This window comes from Scyliorhinus torazame, chromosome 3 (assembly GCF_047496885.1).
Source record: "Scyliorhinus torazame isolate Kashiwa2021f chromosome 3, sScyTor2.1, whole genome shotgun sequence".
Lineage (NCBI taxonomy): Eukaryota > Metazoa > Chordata > Chondrichthyes > Carcharhiniformes > Scyliorhinidae > Scyliorhinus > Scyliorhinus torazame.
In genome coordinates, this window is record NC_092709.1 from 13,625,620 (window position 1) to 13,640,490 (window position 14,871).

At 47.5% G+C, this 14,871-nt stretch overlaps 1 protein-coding gene across 7 annotated transcripts in view; it reads right to left on the reverse strand.

Moving 5' to 3' along the window:
- LOC140408302 (PDZ and LIM domain protein 5-like) overlaps positions 1-14,871 on the reverse strand; it is a 328,382-nt gene that overhangs the window by 298,667 nt on the left and 14,844 nt on the right. For all 7 annotated transcript variants that reach the window (XM_072495316.1, XM_072495317.1, XM_072495314.1 and 4 more), the window contains exon 2: positions 13,033-13,166. In XM_072495316.1, coding sequence (XP_072351417.1) covers positions 13,033-13,128 — 96 coding nt within the window. In that variant the 5' untranslated portion in view covers positions 13,129-13,166. The remainder of the gene's footprint in view (positions 1-13,032; positions 13,167-14,871) is intronic.

Sequence of the window (14,871 nt, forward strand, 5' to 3'; positions counted from 1 at the left end):
ATTGGCAGTTGTCGGTGTTGAGTACTGAGGCTGTTGCAGCAATGCCGTCGTCATGGGGGATGCTGGTGTAGAGTGCCGAGACGTCCATTGTGACGAGGAATGTTCCTGGTTCAACTGGTCCATGGGTGCTGAGTTTCTGTAGGAAGCCCGTTGTGTCGCGACAGTAGCTGGGTGTACCTTGTACGATGGCTTTCAAGATGCCCTCGATGTAGCCAGAGAGGTTCTCACACAGGGTCCCATTGCCTGAAACGATAGGGCGGCCTGGTGTGTTGGCCTTATGTATTTTCGGGAGGCAGTAGAGATCTCCAATGCGGGGAGTACGTGGGATGAGAGCACGTAGGGTGCTCTGAAGATCTGGATCCAAGGTCTTGATCAGTCTGTTAAGTTGGCGGATGTGTTCCTTGGTCGGATCTGCAGGTAACTGTCTGTAGTGTTCTTGGTTGTTCAGTTGTCGGTATACTTCTTTGCAGTAGTCCGTTCTGTTCAGTACGACAGTGGCCCCCCCTTTGTCTGCTGGTTTGATGACGATGCTGCGGTTGGTCTTGAGAGCGCGGATGGCATTGCGTTGTGCTTGGGTGACGTTCGGGGCTGTCTTGTGAATGCGACTGATGAATCTGGCATTGACGCGACTCCTGACGGCTTGAGCATACATGTCGAGTCTAAGGCAGCGGCCTTCCGGAGGGGTCCAATTCGACTCTTTCCTCTTCGGTTGCCACACCGCAGATCTCTCGGTCTGCTGTTCCGGTTCATTGATAGTCTGCTCGAGTTCGCTGTTGCCTCTTGGGGTCTGTGGAAGAATTCCCGGAGCCTCATTCGCCTGATGAATTCCTCCGTGTCTGCCGCGAGACTGATGGGGTCCATTTTGGTGGTGGTGCAGAAATTGAGCCCTCTGCTGAGGACTTCGATTTCGTCTGGTTGAAGGGTGTAGTCTGACAATAGATTTCCCTGTATTGTTTTCTACTGTGACACCGGGGGTGGCTTGGTTGCTGCCGGTGGTGATGCCAAGTTTCTCAAGCTTTCTGTTCTTGGTGTGCATATAGGTGGCACAGTATTGTTGTCTCATCTGTTTGGCGGTGTTCCGCAGCTGGTCTGCTGCATCCTGAGCGCAAGTTGAGAATATGGCCTCTATCTTGGTTTCCAGGTTGCGTCGTCTGCTGTAGAGCTGGCGGACGAGGTGGTTGAGGAGTGTGAGAGAGGTGCGACGGCAGAGTCTCTCAGCGTAGTCTGTGTTGTAGGTCGACTTGAGTGGGTTTGTGATCTGTAGCCCTTTCGGGATCTTGTCTGCTTTCTTGCATCTTTGTAGAAACTTAATGTCAGTGTCTATATGCGCGATCTTCCTGGAGATCCTCTCCACTTTGAGCCGGCAGTTTGCGGTGTCGATGGTAGCCATGATGTGGAGATGCCGGCGTTGGACTGGGGTGAGCACAGTACGAAGTCTTACAACACCAGGTTAAAGTCCAACAGGTTTGTTTCGATGTCACTAGCTTTCAGAGCACTGCTCCTTCCTCAGGTGAATGAAGAGGTATGTTCCAGAAATACATATATAGACAAATTCAAAGATGCCAAACAATGCTAGGAATGCGACCATTAGCAGGTGATTAAATCTTTACAGACCCAGAGATGGGGTACCCCCAGGTTAAACTTTCAACTGGACTACTCTCCAAAATCAGTTGCATTCTTGGACACACTCGTCTCCATCAAGGACGGTCACCTCAGCACTTCGCTTTACCGCAAACCCACGGATAACCTCATGATGCTCCACTTCTCCAGCTTCCACCCTAAACACATTAAAGAAGCCATCCCCTATGGACAAGCGCTCCGTATACACAGGATCTGCTCAGACGAGGAGGAGCGTAACAGACATCTACAGACGTTGAAAGATGCCCTCGTACAAACGGGATATGGCACTCGACTCATCGATCGACAGTTCCAACGCGCCACAGCGAAAAACCGGACCGACCTCCTCAGAAGACAAACATGGGACACAACCGACAGAATACCCTTCGTCGTCCAGTACTTCCCCGGAGCGGAGAAACTACGTCATCTTCTTCACAGCCTTCAACACGTCATTGATGACGATGAACATCTTGCCAAGGTCATCCCCACACCCCCACTACTTGCCTTCAAACAACCGCGTAACCTCAAACGAACCATTGTTTGCAGCAAACTACCCAGTCTTCAGAACAGTGACCACGACACCACACAACCCTGCCATGGCAATCTCTGCAAGACGTGCCAGATCATCGACATGGATACCACTATTACACGTGAGAACACCACCCACCAGGTACGCGGTACATACTCGTGCGACTCGGCCAACGTTGTCTACCTCATACGCTGCAGGAAAGGATGTCCCGAAGTGTGGTACATTGGCGAGACCATGCAGACGCTGCGACAACGGATGAACGGACATCGCGCAACAATCACCAGGCAGGAATGTTCCCTTCCAGTCGGGGAACACTTCAGCAGTCAAGGGCATTCAGCCTCTGATCTCCGGGTAAGCGTTCTCCAAGGCGGCCTTCAGGACGCGTGACAACGCAGAATGGCCGAGCAGAAACTTATAGCCAAGTTCCGCTCACATGAGTGCGGCCTCAACCGGGACCTGGGATTCATGTCGCATTACATTCATCCCCCACCATCTGGCCTGCAAAATCCTACCAACTGTCCTGGCTTGATACAATTCACACCTCTTTAACCTGGGGTTACCCCATCTCTGGGTCTGTAAAGATTTAATCACCTGCTAATGGTCGCATTCCTAGCATTGTTTGGCATCTTTGAATTTGTCTATATATGTGTTTCTGGAACATACCTCTTCATTCACCTGAGGAAGGAGCAGTGCTCTGAAAGCTAGTGACATCGAAACAAACCTGTTGGACTTTAACCTGGTGTTGTAAGACTTCGTACTGAACACATACAAAGACAGAGAGAGCGACACACACACACACATGAAAACAAAGAGACACACACACATGCAGAATGACACAGAGACACACACATACACGCAGGAAGACACACACACACACAGGAAAACACAGAGAGAGGCACATGGGAAGACACACACAGATAAAGGAGGGTAATATGACCGCACTGTCCTGTGCACTCTCCTGACTGGAGTCAAAATGTATGAAAGACAGACAGCTGTGTGCAGCTCACCCACCACCAAATATCTGCCTTTCCTCTGCAAGACCAATAAAAGGGGATTTGGGCTGTCCAAACAATATAATTTTGAAGCAAACAGAGTTTCTTCCGTGATCCAATATAGAATGTTGTCAGTAAGAGATGAATCCCTGAAGACTGACACCTAGAGAGTCCAAATATAAGAACTCTGCAACAATATCACAATTATGAAGCCCACATTATAGCAGCAATAAATGGCCTTTCTTAGATCAGACTGGGCTTGTCTTTAAAGCTTTCCCTGTTAATGAGAGGAGCGTACAGTGCTTTCTAAAGCCCGCACAGCCTCCAGATACCCTATTGCTCTAATCCCCTCCAACTGTACAATCCTCCGAGACCCTGGCATTACAACAAATCTGATTTCTCGTACATCCCTGAGTTTCTTCCTTCCACCATTACCTTTCCAGCTGACCAGGCCATAGGCTCTTGAATTTCCTCCCTATACCTCCCTTTCTCTCTCTCACTTTAAGATTCATCTCAAAATCCCCCTCTTCAGCCAAGCTGTTCCTAAAATGGCCTTGCGGCCAAGTGGCAAGTTCTATCTGATGATATCCACGACGCACCTTGAGACATGCTACTACAATAAAGTGCAAGTTGTTGTTGTACAGTAGGCATGTCGGGGCAACACAACAGATCTTTATCAGAGACATTTAAGATTCGGAAGGGGCCCGACGGAGCAGGTGCTGGGAGCATGTTTCCTCTCATGCGGGAGTCTAAGATTAGGTGGCACAGTTTAAAGGGGTCTCCCATTTGTCATGTGAGTGTCCCTTTAAGAAAGGTTTTGATTGACCCCATGGCTTGTAGCACGGCTTCAGTGATGTCATTTGTGGGTGGAGCCGGGCTGTGGCTGTCAGGTGAGAAGGGGTTTAGCGTTTTGGTTTCATTTTCGGTTTGCTGGTTTGGACTGCGAAAGGCAAAGCACTGTATTAAGAAGCAGTGTTTCCCAGTTTTCTATGTTTTATTTTAAAGCTGTTCTAGGGAACGGAAAGCACATTGGATGTGGCAAACTTCCTTGGTAACCTTAAAGCTAGAGTTGCTTTCCTAAAGGAGCTTTGAATCGGCTGGTTGGAAACTGGATCTGATCTCAGGAAAAGGACCAGTCCCATTCAAGTGAGATTACAGTGTGCTGGGCCACGCCCTTGAAAGGGGTTTTGGTTTATTGGATTTTTGTATTGAATTGGAACAGTTACTAAGGGGGATTCATTAAGAGTTATATACATAGATTACTGTAGCTGTTGTGTTTTTTCATGTTTGTAATTGAGAACAAATTCTTGACAAGTGTTTTACATATGGGGCGAGATTCTCCGACCCCCCGCCGGGTCGGAGAATCGCCGGGGGCTGGCGTGAATCCCGCCCCCGCCGGTTGCCGAATTCTCCTGCACCGGAGATTCGGCGGGGGCGGGAATCGCGTCGCGCCAGTTGGCGGGCCCCCCCTGCAATTCTCTGGCCCGGATGGGCTGAAGTCCCGCTGCTAGAATGCCTGTCCCGCCGGCGTGAATTAAACCACCACCTTACCGGCGGGACAAGGCGGCACGGGCGGGCTCCAGGGTCCCGGGGGGGTGCCCCCACGGTGGCCTGGCTCGCGATCGGGGCCCACTGATCCGCGGGCAGGCCTGTGCCGTGGGGGCACTCTTTTCCTTCCGCCTTCGCCACGGTCTCCACCATGGCGGAGGCGGAAGAGACTCCCTCCACAGCGCATGCGCGGGGATGCCGTGAGCGGCCTCTAACGCTCCCGCGAATGCGGCGCCCGGCAATGTCATTTCCGCGCCAGCTGGCGGGGCACTTCCGCCAGCTGGCGGGGTGGAAATCAGTCCGGCGCGGGCCTAGCCCCTCAAGGTTAGGGCTGGGCCTCCCAAGATGCGGAGGATTCCGCACCTTTGGGGCGGCGCGATGCCCGACTGATTTGCGCTGTTTTTGGCGCCGGTCGGCGGACATCGCGCCGATACCGGAGAATTTCGCCCCTGGTAACCACATTCTTATAATAAACTTTGTTTTGATAAAAGCGCCGAGGAAGTCTGATGAATCACTCCTGAATGGAAGCTCTTGTGCTCACCCTGGCCAAATTCAACATGTTATAGGTCAGGTGAGCTTCATAATATACTCTGGAGTTAATAAGCCCTGGCCCATAACACATGTAAGGCACAGGTGAGGAGCAATTTCTTCTCTCAGAGGGTCAGTTAGTATTTGGAATCCTCTTCCCCAGGGAGTAGTGGTGGCTGAGTCATTGAATATATTCAAGGCTGAGATAGACAGATTCTTGATTGACAAGGAAGTCAAGGGTTATGGGGGCAGGCAAGAAAGTGGAGGTAAGGCCATAATCAGGTCAGCCAGCCCTCGGAGGTATAGAACTGGAATGTTGCTGAAAAGAGAGACATGCTGCCAAAGTTTTCTGTTCTGCACTCATCAGAACAAATTTTAAAAAAGCCAAATTTCAAACAAATCACAACCACAAAGTCAGATCCGCCACAATTAGATTGGATGGCAAAACAGGAACAATGGGCCCAATGGCCTCGTCCGGCTCCTTTTTCTGATTATTGAATTACATGTAGAAAAACCTTCTGATCCACTTTGATCGTTATGTAATCAGAAACAAATGGATCTGAACGACAAGGAGGAGATATTGAATAGGTGGGTTTTATGCAGGTTCTTAAAAAGGAGGACGGAAAGGTTAGGCAAAGAATTGCAGATCAACGAAAGAGCCACCAATAGGTGAAGGGGAAATGTTAAGATCGAAGTCAAACTGGGAACCCGGTTGGAGTTGCAAGGCTAGAGGAGGTTAGAGATGGCAAGGCAATAAAGGGAGTTAATCGCGAGACATTGGGAAACTGGAAGCCACCACGTATGATGAAGAAACAATGAGATGGATGAGAGCGCCACAGCAGCATTTGGGCCAAGGTATTAAGAGGGAACAGCATTGATCTTGTGATAGACCAGATCTGCAGGATATTATCCTTCCAGACCTTCTACCGTAACCAACTAGAAGGACAGATGCATGGGAGCACCACCACCTGCAATGCTTCCCTCCATCAGCATCCTGACTTGGAAATATATCATGACCAGTACAGGCTTGGAGGTCCGAAGGGCCGGTTCCTGCACTGTATTGTTCTTTGTTCCCTCACTGTCACTGGGTCGAAATCCTGGAATGCGCTCCCTAACAGCACTGCGAGTGTACCTACACTACATGGACTGCAGCGGATCAAGGCGGCAGCACACCACCACCATCGCACAGGCAATTAGGGATGGGCAATAAATACTGGCCTAACCTGTAAAGCCCAAATCCCACAAAAAAATATAACATAACTCAAATTTAAAAGCATTCTGTATCGAACTTGTGGAATTCTTGAGGTGTCGGCTGATTTTAGGAAGCTGGTGAAATTATCAACCTGGGCCTCAACGTGACCATTCGTGGTTTGGGACTGAAGGGGGACAGTGGGAGTTTATTTCCGCAGGAAGCAACACTCCAGGTGATCAGTGGCGAGAAAAGTCAATAATTGTCCAGTTCACCAAATGAAGACCAAAACAATTAGCACAGAACCTATTTTCCAAAAAATTAGGATCCAACGAGTGACTCACAGGTGACGTATTTCAGTGTAAAAACCAGTGCAGTCATTCAGTTCGAGCCAGGATCGGAACAGTTATTAACATTAAGCATTGTAAATACAAGTATCTGAATTTCCAATTGAACTGGATCTAACATCATCAGGCACAAGCCTCAATGCCAATCGGTATAGACATGCTCTCCCATAATGTTTCATCGCCACTGCACACATGATGGGCCAAAGCGCCTCCTTCTGCGCCATAATAATTCTGTGATTCTGTTTCTGTCAACTAAACCGATTCCAGGTTCTGGGCAATGATGCATTTCATATCCTGAATGTCAATAGCAAATTCAACACAATTCTGAAAAATAATATCTCTTTTGCCAGTTGGTGGAGTTTGCTACAGTACTAAAAAAAATAAACTTTACACATCCCAATGCAACAAGTTGGATTTAACTAACACCTTTCAAGTAGCAGAACATTCCATGGGATCTGACAGCAACGTTTTCAAACACTATTTCACACGGAGACACCTAAGGGGATATTAAGTTAGAGAGGCAAGTTTTAAAGAGTATCTTATAAGGAGGATAAAGAGAGATGGTGAGGCAGAGAGGGTTAGGGAGGGTAATCCAGAGTTTAAGACAACGCTGGCAATGGTGGCGCGATGAAAACGGCGGAGTTTCAAGAGGACAGAATTGGAGGAGAGCAGAGGAAGTGACGTCCAATTCTTTGCTGCGTTCTTAGTACTGAATCCAAGCAAGGGCATCCTTCCCCCTTCAGCTCCTGCCTGAAGATGACCCAATAACCAGTGAACTTCGTTAGGTCACTAAACACGTTACAATAATTTCCCCCTGCTGAAATGCCCCGAGTAGCTGCTGAGAAGTCTGACAGCTGCTTACACTGGCTGATAATGTGCCTTGTGTTGGCTTACCGGCTGGTCAGGCATTAACCAAAATCGGGTGCATGGCACACCAGGAGGGCAACGGTCACTGGATCAAATGGCACAACAGTGGCATTAAATCCAGAACTAAACCTCGGCCGCCAGAAGAGGTGCAAACCTGGCTCCTTTTTGGATCTTTTGAAAAGAGAATGTGCGGGGGAGTTCTCGCAGAATGGAGAATTCTACAGCACAGGAAGACAAACACTGGGGGGAAATTAAAGACAATAGAATCTCTGGATTAAACCCACCTTTCGGACTTGGATTTCTGTTCAGGGATAAAGCCAGGGAAAGATAAAAAAAGCAGACATGTCACGTTTGTGTTCCACGTTTGATGAGATTATGAGGAGTGAAATCTGGGCACGGTAGCCTTGGAGAAGAGGATGTGAACACAGACTGGGAAGGAATAACTAGTCAATTCAAACTATGTTCAGAGGTTAATGGTGTCCTGTATTAAACCAACAGCAAGTGTACTTTCTCCCTCATATCTCCATTTTCGAAGACCTCTATTGTACATTCTCAATAAAACTGGAGCACCAATAATCAGCGAGCTCATTTTAGCCATGCAAATACCTGTCTCTGAAAAAGCTTCATTGAAAGGCTGTGTTTGAGTTAGGTGGCAGAGTGTGAAGGCAGGATTAATATTGCTTTGTTGAAATGCCTATACCCCAAATTCTCTTCCACCTGACCCTCAAATCATTATTTCCTTTTTCAAAAACAGACTTATGGAATAACAGTCGTTCAACTACATAGCAGCTCCTACAAAATATGCAGGATCCTGACTGAACGTGACAAGGATTAAGGCCAACAGATAAAATGTTCTGCAAAAAAGAAAATCATTACATTCATATAGCGCCTTTCAATGGGCCTCCCAAATGTTTCACAGCCAATCAAGTGCTCCTGAAGTGTACTCACTGTTGTGGTGCAGTAATGGTCGCAGCCAATTGGCTCACAGCAAGTTCCCACAAGTGGCAATGCCACGATGATCAGATAATCTGAAGGATCAATACTGGTCAGGACACCAGGGAAAACTCCCCTCATTTCCTTTGGAATAGGGGTCTTTGGCATCCTCCGGCAGTATCGCACTCCTTCAGTACTGCTCGACAGTGTCGCCTAGTTATTTGTGCTCAAGTCTTGGAGCTGGGCTCGAACTCACAGCCTTTTGACTCAGAGAAAAGAATGTCACCGACTGGTGCACAGCTGACGTGTGTAGAAAATCATGGGATTCGCAAATGAAAATGGAAAGTAAAAAAGCAGTTGTTGAACACACGGACGACAACTTGACATCTTTACCGAGATCCCGCTCACCCTCTCAGGTGGACCTAGTTTGAAGGAGAATAAGGGAGCTTGTCCCGGTGTTCTGACCAATGTCTATCCCTTAATCAACTTCACTAAAATGTCGATCCACGCATCAATTTTCCTGCTGTTTGCGAGAACTTGCTGTGTGCAAATTGGCTGCCATGTGTTTTTTTTTTAAACACTGCAGCAGTGACTACATTTCAAAAATGTTTGATTGATTGCGACGCGCCTGGGGACACCCCAAGGTCCTGAAAGGGGTCAGATAAATGCGAGTGCTTTCTTGTTGCTCAAACACATATTATCAGCCCATCAGTCAGCAAAAAAGCCTCAAGGGTGACAGAGCTGACAAGAACGGAGTACGAGGCCCCGAAAAGGTCACCCAGAAACACAGGGCCCTTTTGTGAGAGAACAAAAAAGTACCTGTGCACGAACGGCTGCTGTGCATCTCTGATCAGTGGAGCTTGAAGCCCTTTAATAAGCATTCTGAGCAGCTAGACTGGCGTTCTCCATCCAGCTGTAGACCCTCACTCACCGTACCCACAAGGAAAAGATTGTGGAAAGCCTCAAACTGTCAACCTGGCAAACACGCCCACTCGAGACAGGGAAAGGTCCTATTTGAAAAGCGCTCGTCGTCCACATTGATGCTGGGGACACAAGCGTCAATATTCCAAAAGCTGGGGGAGTGTCGGGAAGATTTTCGGCAAGGTTTCTACCTGCCCGTGTGATGTATTTACCCGTTTTTATTTACTCCAGTTTTGAACGAATGTAGCCTTGTACAATGACACGTGTTCAATCAAAACACGACTGTGGAATTTCTGCACAATCCAGCAGCCAATTTGGCCCGGCCGATTGCTCCTGTTCAAATTAACTTGCAGTAATTTTCCAAATAGGTGGCTTCACTGTTGGGGAAGACACTTGCAACATCACGGGAAAAGAAATCATACAATAAACATTTTTTTTTTTTTAAATGAAGACTAGACCGAAAATCAGAGCACAACCAACAGCTCTGGCTCAGAGTCGGTAAAACAACACGGACCGAAGTACAGGTTGGGACCTCGCTGGTTCATTGTTTCTCTTCACACGTTTATTGAGCTTTCGCTGCGTTACAGTGACTGCGCGCCATTGGCTGCAAAGCGCTTTGGGGTGACCCGAGATTGTGAAAGGAGCTATAGAAATGAAAGTTCTTTATTTTAAGCTTTGGGTAGCTTAGCCACCAACTTTGATGTAAATAAGTGCAGACTACTACATCAAAAAGAATGGAGGATCTTTTGTTTCGGAATTAATTTTGGATAGTCTGAAGAAAGTGCAAAGAAAAATACCATTCAAAGTTTAGCTTTTATTCTCCACCTCCCCTCCCAGCCCTTGGGGAGGTGAGCTCAAGAAAAAGAAAGACTCTTTTATATTCATGCCGTGGTGTGTTTGCACCGTCAGTTACCATTTCAGCACTGCCCAACGGCAGAGTTTGGTGGATGCGGCAAGTTCACACTGAGGTTTGGTGGGACTCCTGTCCCGGAACTGATTCGCAAATGTGCCCCTGAGAGCCAATGGATGTTATCTATCTTGACTTCCAAAAGGCCTTTGATAAGGTGCCTCATGGGAGACTGCGGAGTAAAATAAGGGCCCATGGTATTCGAGGCAAGGTACTAACATGGATTGACGATTGGCTGTCAGGCAGAGAGTTGGGATAAAAGGTTCTTTTTCGGAATGGCAACCGGTGACGAGTGGTGTCCCGCAGGGTTCAGTGTTGGGGCCACAGCTGTTCTCTTTATATATTAACGATCTAGATGACGGGACTGGGGGCATTCTGGCTAAGTTTGCCGATGATACAAAGATAGGTGATGGGGCAGGTAGTATGGAGGAGGTGGGGAGGCTTCAGAAAGATTTAGACAGTTTAGGAGAGTGGTCCAAGAAATGGCTGATGAAATTCAACGTGGGCAAGTGCGAGGTCTTGCACTTTGGAAAAAAGAATAGAGGCGTGGACTATTTTCTAAACGGTGACAAAATTCATAATGCTGAAGTGCAAAGGGACATGGGAGTCCTAGTCCAGGATTCTCTAAAGGTAAACTTGCAGGTTGAGTCTGTAATTAAGAAAGAAAATGCAATGTTGTCATTCATCTCAAGAGGCTTGGAATATAAAAGCAGGGATGTACTTCTGAAGCTTTATAAAGCATTAGTTAGGCCCCATTTAGAATACTGTGAGCAATTTTGGGCCCCACACCTCAGGAAGGACATACTGGCACTGGAGCGGGTCCAGCGGAGATTCACACGGATGATCCCAGGAATGGTAGGCCTAACATACGATGAACGTCGGAGGATCCTGGGATTATATTCATTGGAGTTTAGGAGGTTGAGGGGAGATCTAATAGAAACTTACAAGATAATGAATGGCTTAGATAGGGTGGATGTAGGGAAGTTGTTTCCATTAACAGGGGAGACTAGGACCCGGGGGCACAGTCTTAGAATAAAAGGGAGTCACTTTAGAACAGAGATGAGGAGACATTTCTTCTGCCAGAGAGTGGTGGGTCTGTGGAATTCATTGCCACAGAGGGCGGTGGAGGCCGGGACGTTGAGTGTCTTTAAGACAGAAGTTGATAAATTCTTGATTTCTCGAGGAATTAAGGGCTATGGAGAGAGAGCGGGTAAATGGAGTTGAAATCAGCCATGATTGAATGGTGGAGTGGACTCGATGGGCCGAATGGCCTTACTTCCACTCCTATGTCTTATGGTCTTATGGTGCCAACAAAGAGGAGAGCCAAAGAGGAGATCAGCTAAAAACAGAGCATTGTATGTCTCTCCCTGAGTTGGCAAGCTGCTTTGCCTTGTTATCTTGCCAAGGCAACAGAAACGTGTCCCAACCAAACCAGTGAATGAAATATTCCTGCTCAAAGCACACCAACAGTACTGCACTGACAGGTACAGTGACGTTCGCACTGTGAGCAGGGAGCCATGGGACATTGGCGTAGACAAGGCCTGAAAACAACCTCGGCTTATCAACTCTCCAAGACCTGAGCCCCCATTTGCTTTGAACTTTTTATGTTAGTCATGAAAATATTGGAGTTGTTGGGATGGGCGAGAAATGGCCGGTGACGATGGCAATTGGAGGCCATGTGATGAATCATCCATTAATCTGCCTGACCAGGGTCCACAACTCCAACACAAACAATCGTGTTGTCTTCTGCTTTACAGCTCACCAACTGAGAGCAGTATGTCCCATTAACTCTTAACTACATTAGAGGAGCGGAGCAGGCCACATAACCACCCAAACCTGCTCCAACTAATCAGTAATAGTATGGCTGCTTCAATCTTGGCCTCAACTCCACTTTCCTGCCTGTTCCCCTTGCTCCCCACAACTCACCAACAGTTCAAAAATTATCAAGAAATGCCAGATATTTTTTTTTTTTTTTAAAAGACCCGTGGCCCTTTGAAAGAAACTCAAAAAGAAGTAGCCACACGAGAGGGAGTTTGCACTGAAAAAGGGCAGTGCAAGACTGCTCCTTTGGGAACATTATAGCTTACAGCAACATCGACAGCTACATATATCAAGGTACCAAAATAAATCATCACGGTATTCCGTAGAAAAGGCTGGACAACAGTTTGATGCATCTCAGATTCATAAACCCACAAACCACCCATCAGAAAGCCACCAATCCAATGAATCCTGCACGGGGCAGCACGGTGGCACAGTGGTTAGCACTGGTGCCTCACTGCACCAGGGACCCGGGTTCCAGCCTTTGGTAACTGTGTGGAGTCTGCACATTCTCCCCGATTCTGTGTGGGTTTCCTCCCACAATCCACATGTGCAGGAGAGGTGGATTGGCCGTGCTAAATTGCCCCTTATTGTCCACGTTTGGTGGGGGGGGGGGGGGGGGGGTTATGTGGATAGGATGGAGTAGTAGGCCTATGTAGGGTTCTCTTTCAGAGGGGCGGAGCAGACTCGATGGGCTGAATGGCTTCCTTCTGCACTGTAGTGACCCTATGATTCTATGTGGATCACGTTGCTGGGATCGAGATGCTTATGGCTGCAATCTCGATTAGCACACGTCATCAGCAGGATTGGGAGAGATGCAAAGGAGCTGTACTTACCCTGGAGATGGTCAGTGGCATGTTGAAGTCTTTGCCGCCTTGAAGTCTGAAGCCCCATGGAGCTGGACCTTGCAGAGTGACAGTGTAGTTGCTCATGATCGGACTTTCTTACACACCAGTCCTAAATCAGCCAACTGCAGGAAGTGAAAAGACAAACACACACAAAAATGACTAAAATACAAGTGAATGGCTTAAATCATAACTGTCCAAGTTTGCATCATTTTGTTCAATCATGCCTTAGCTTAAATCCAATAAAAATATGCAGACTTTTAAGCATCTAAATGAATCTCTTTTTAAAGCAAACAATTGCACTTACTCGTATTACAAAGTATTTTATAATGCAGAAAAAAACCATTCAATTTCACACATCTACCCAAGCCCCTCTTATCTCGTTCAATGGATACACCCTTCCATTCCTTTCTCCCTCATGTGCTTATCGAGGTTTTCCCTGAATGCATGCATACTGTTCCCCTCAACCGCTCCTGTGGATATTCCTTGCCAAAAAGATGTTTCTCCCAAATTCCCCATTGGATTTATTCGCAGCCCTGTTAAGATTCCCTGGCTTTGACCTCACCCTCTACATCTTTACTCTATCAAAACCTTTCATAGGAACCTCCTTCGCCCGTCTCCTTGTTTTCGCAGGAAAAGCAAAAGAGAGTCCCCAGCCTGTTCAACCTATTGTGACAGGTATTGCAATTTTGTAAATTAATACATAGAGCTCGCTCCTTAAAAAGTCCAAACACTCTGCATTATATTTTCTATTTTAAAAAAAATATATATTTATTAAAGTTTTTTAACACAATTTTTCTCCCTTACAAACAATAACCCCCCCCCCACTCGGAACAAAAAAAAATGAGAAATCGCGCAGAGCAAGATATCTACATGGCAAAATGATATATTTACACAGCTTTGTACACTGGCCCTCACCCGTACGTGCCAGTTTCCCCAACCCTTCATGTTATCTCTTGCTCATCCACCCTCCCAGGCAGTCCCCCCTTTCCACCCCATCCCCCCTCCCAGGACGTCCCCTCCACACCCCCCACCCCCCAAGGTTGCTGCTGCTGCTGCTGACCGACCTTCCTCTAACGCTCCGCGAGATAGTCTAGGAACGGTTGCCACCGCCTGTAGAACCCCTGCGCAGACCCTCTCAAGGCGAACTTAATCCTCTTCAACTTTATGAACCCAGCCATATCATTTATCCAGGCCTCCAGGCTGGGGGGCTTCGCCTCCTTCCATGTTAGCAAGGTCCTTCGCCGGGCTACTAGGGACGCAAAGGCCAGAATGCCGGCCTCTTTCGACTCCTGCACTCCCGGTTCGTCCACTACTCCAAATATAGCTAGCCCCCAGCTTGGCTTGACCCGGACTTTCACCACCTGAGATATTGCTCCCGCCGCTCCTCTCCACAACCCCTCCAGTGCCGGGCATGACCAATATATTTTCTATTATAGTGTTTTGTAAAAAAGTATGGAAAAATCTTGAATAAAAACATTTATTAAAAAAAAGTCCAAACACTCCTTGCATTAAAAAAGCCTCACTTAGAACAACATAGTGGAACAGTGGTTAGCACTGCTGCCTCAGGGCGCTGAGGTCACAGGTTCCGACCTGGCTCTGGTTCACTGTCCGTGGTGTTTGCACATTCTCCCCATGTTTGCGTGGGTTTTGCCCCCACAACCCAAAGATGTGCAGGGTCGGTGAATTGGCCACGCGAAATTGCCCCTTAATTGGAAAAAAAATTGGGTACACTAAATTTATAAAAATAAAAACCTCACTTATTGGACGGGCAATCATTACAAAAAGGCATGACACGCATGAAGTTAATAACTCAAAACACACACAAAG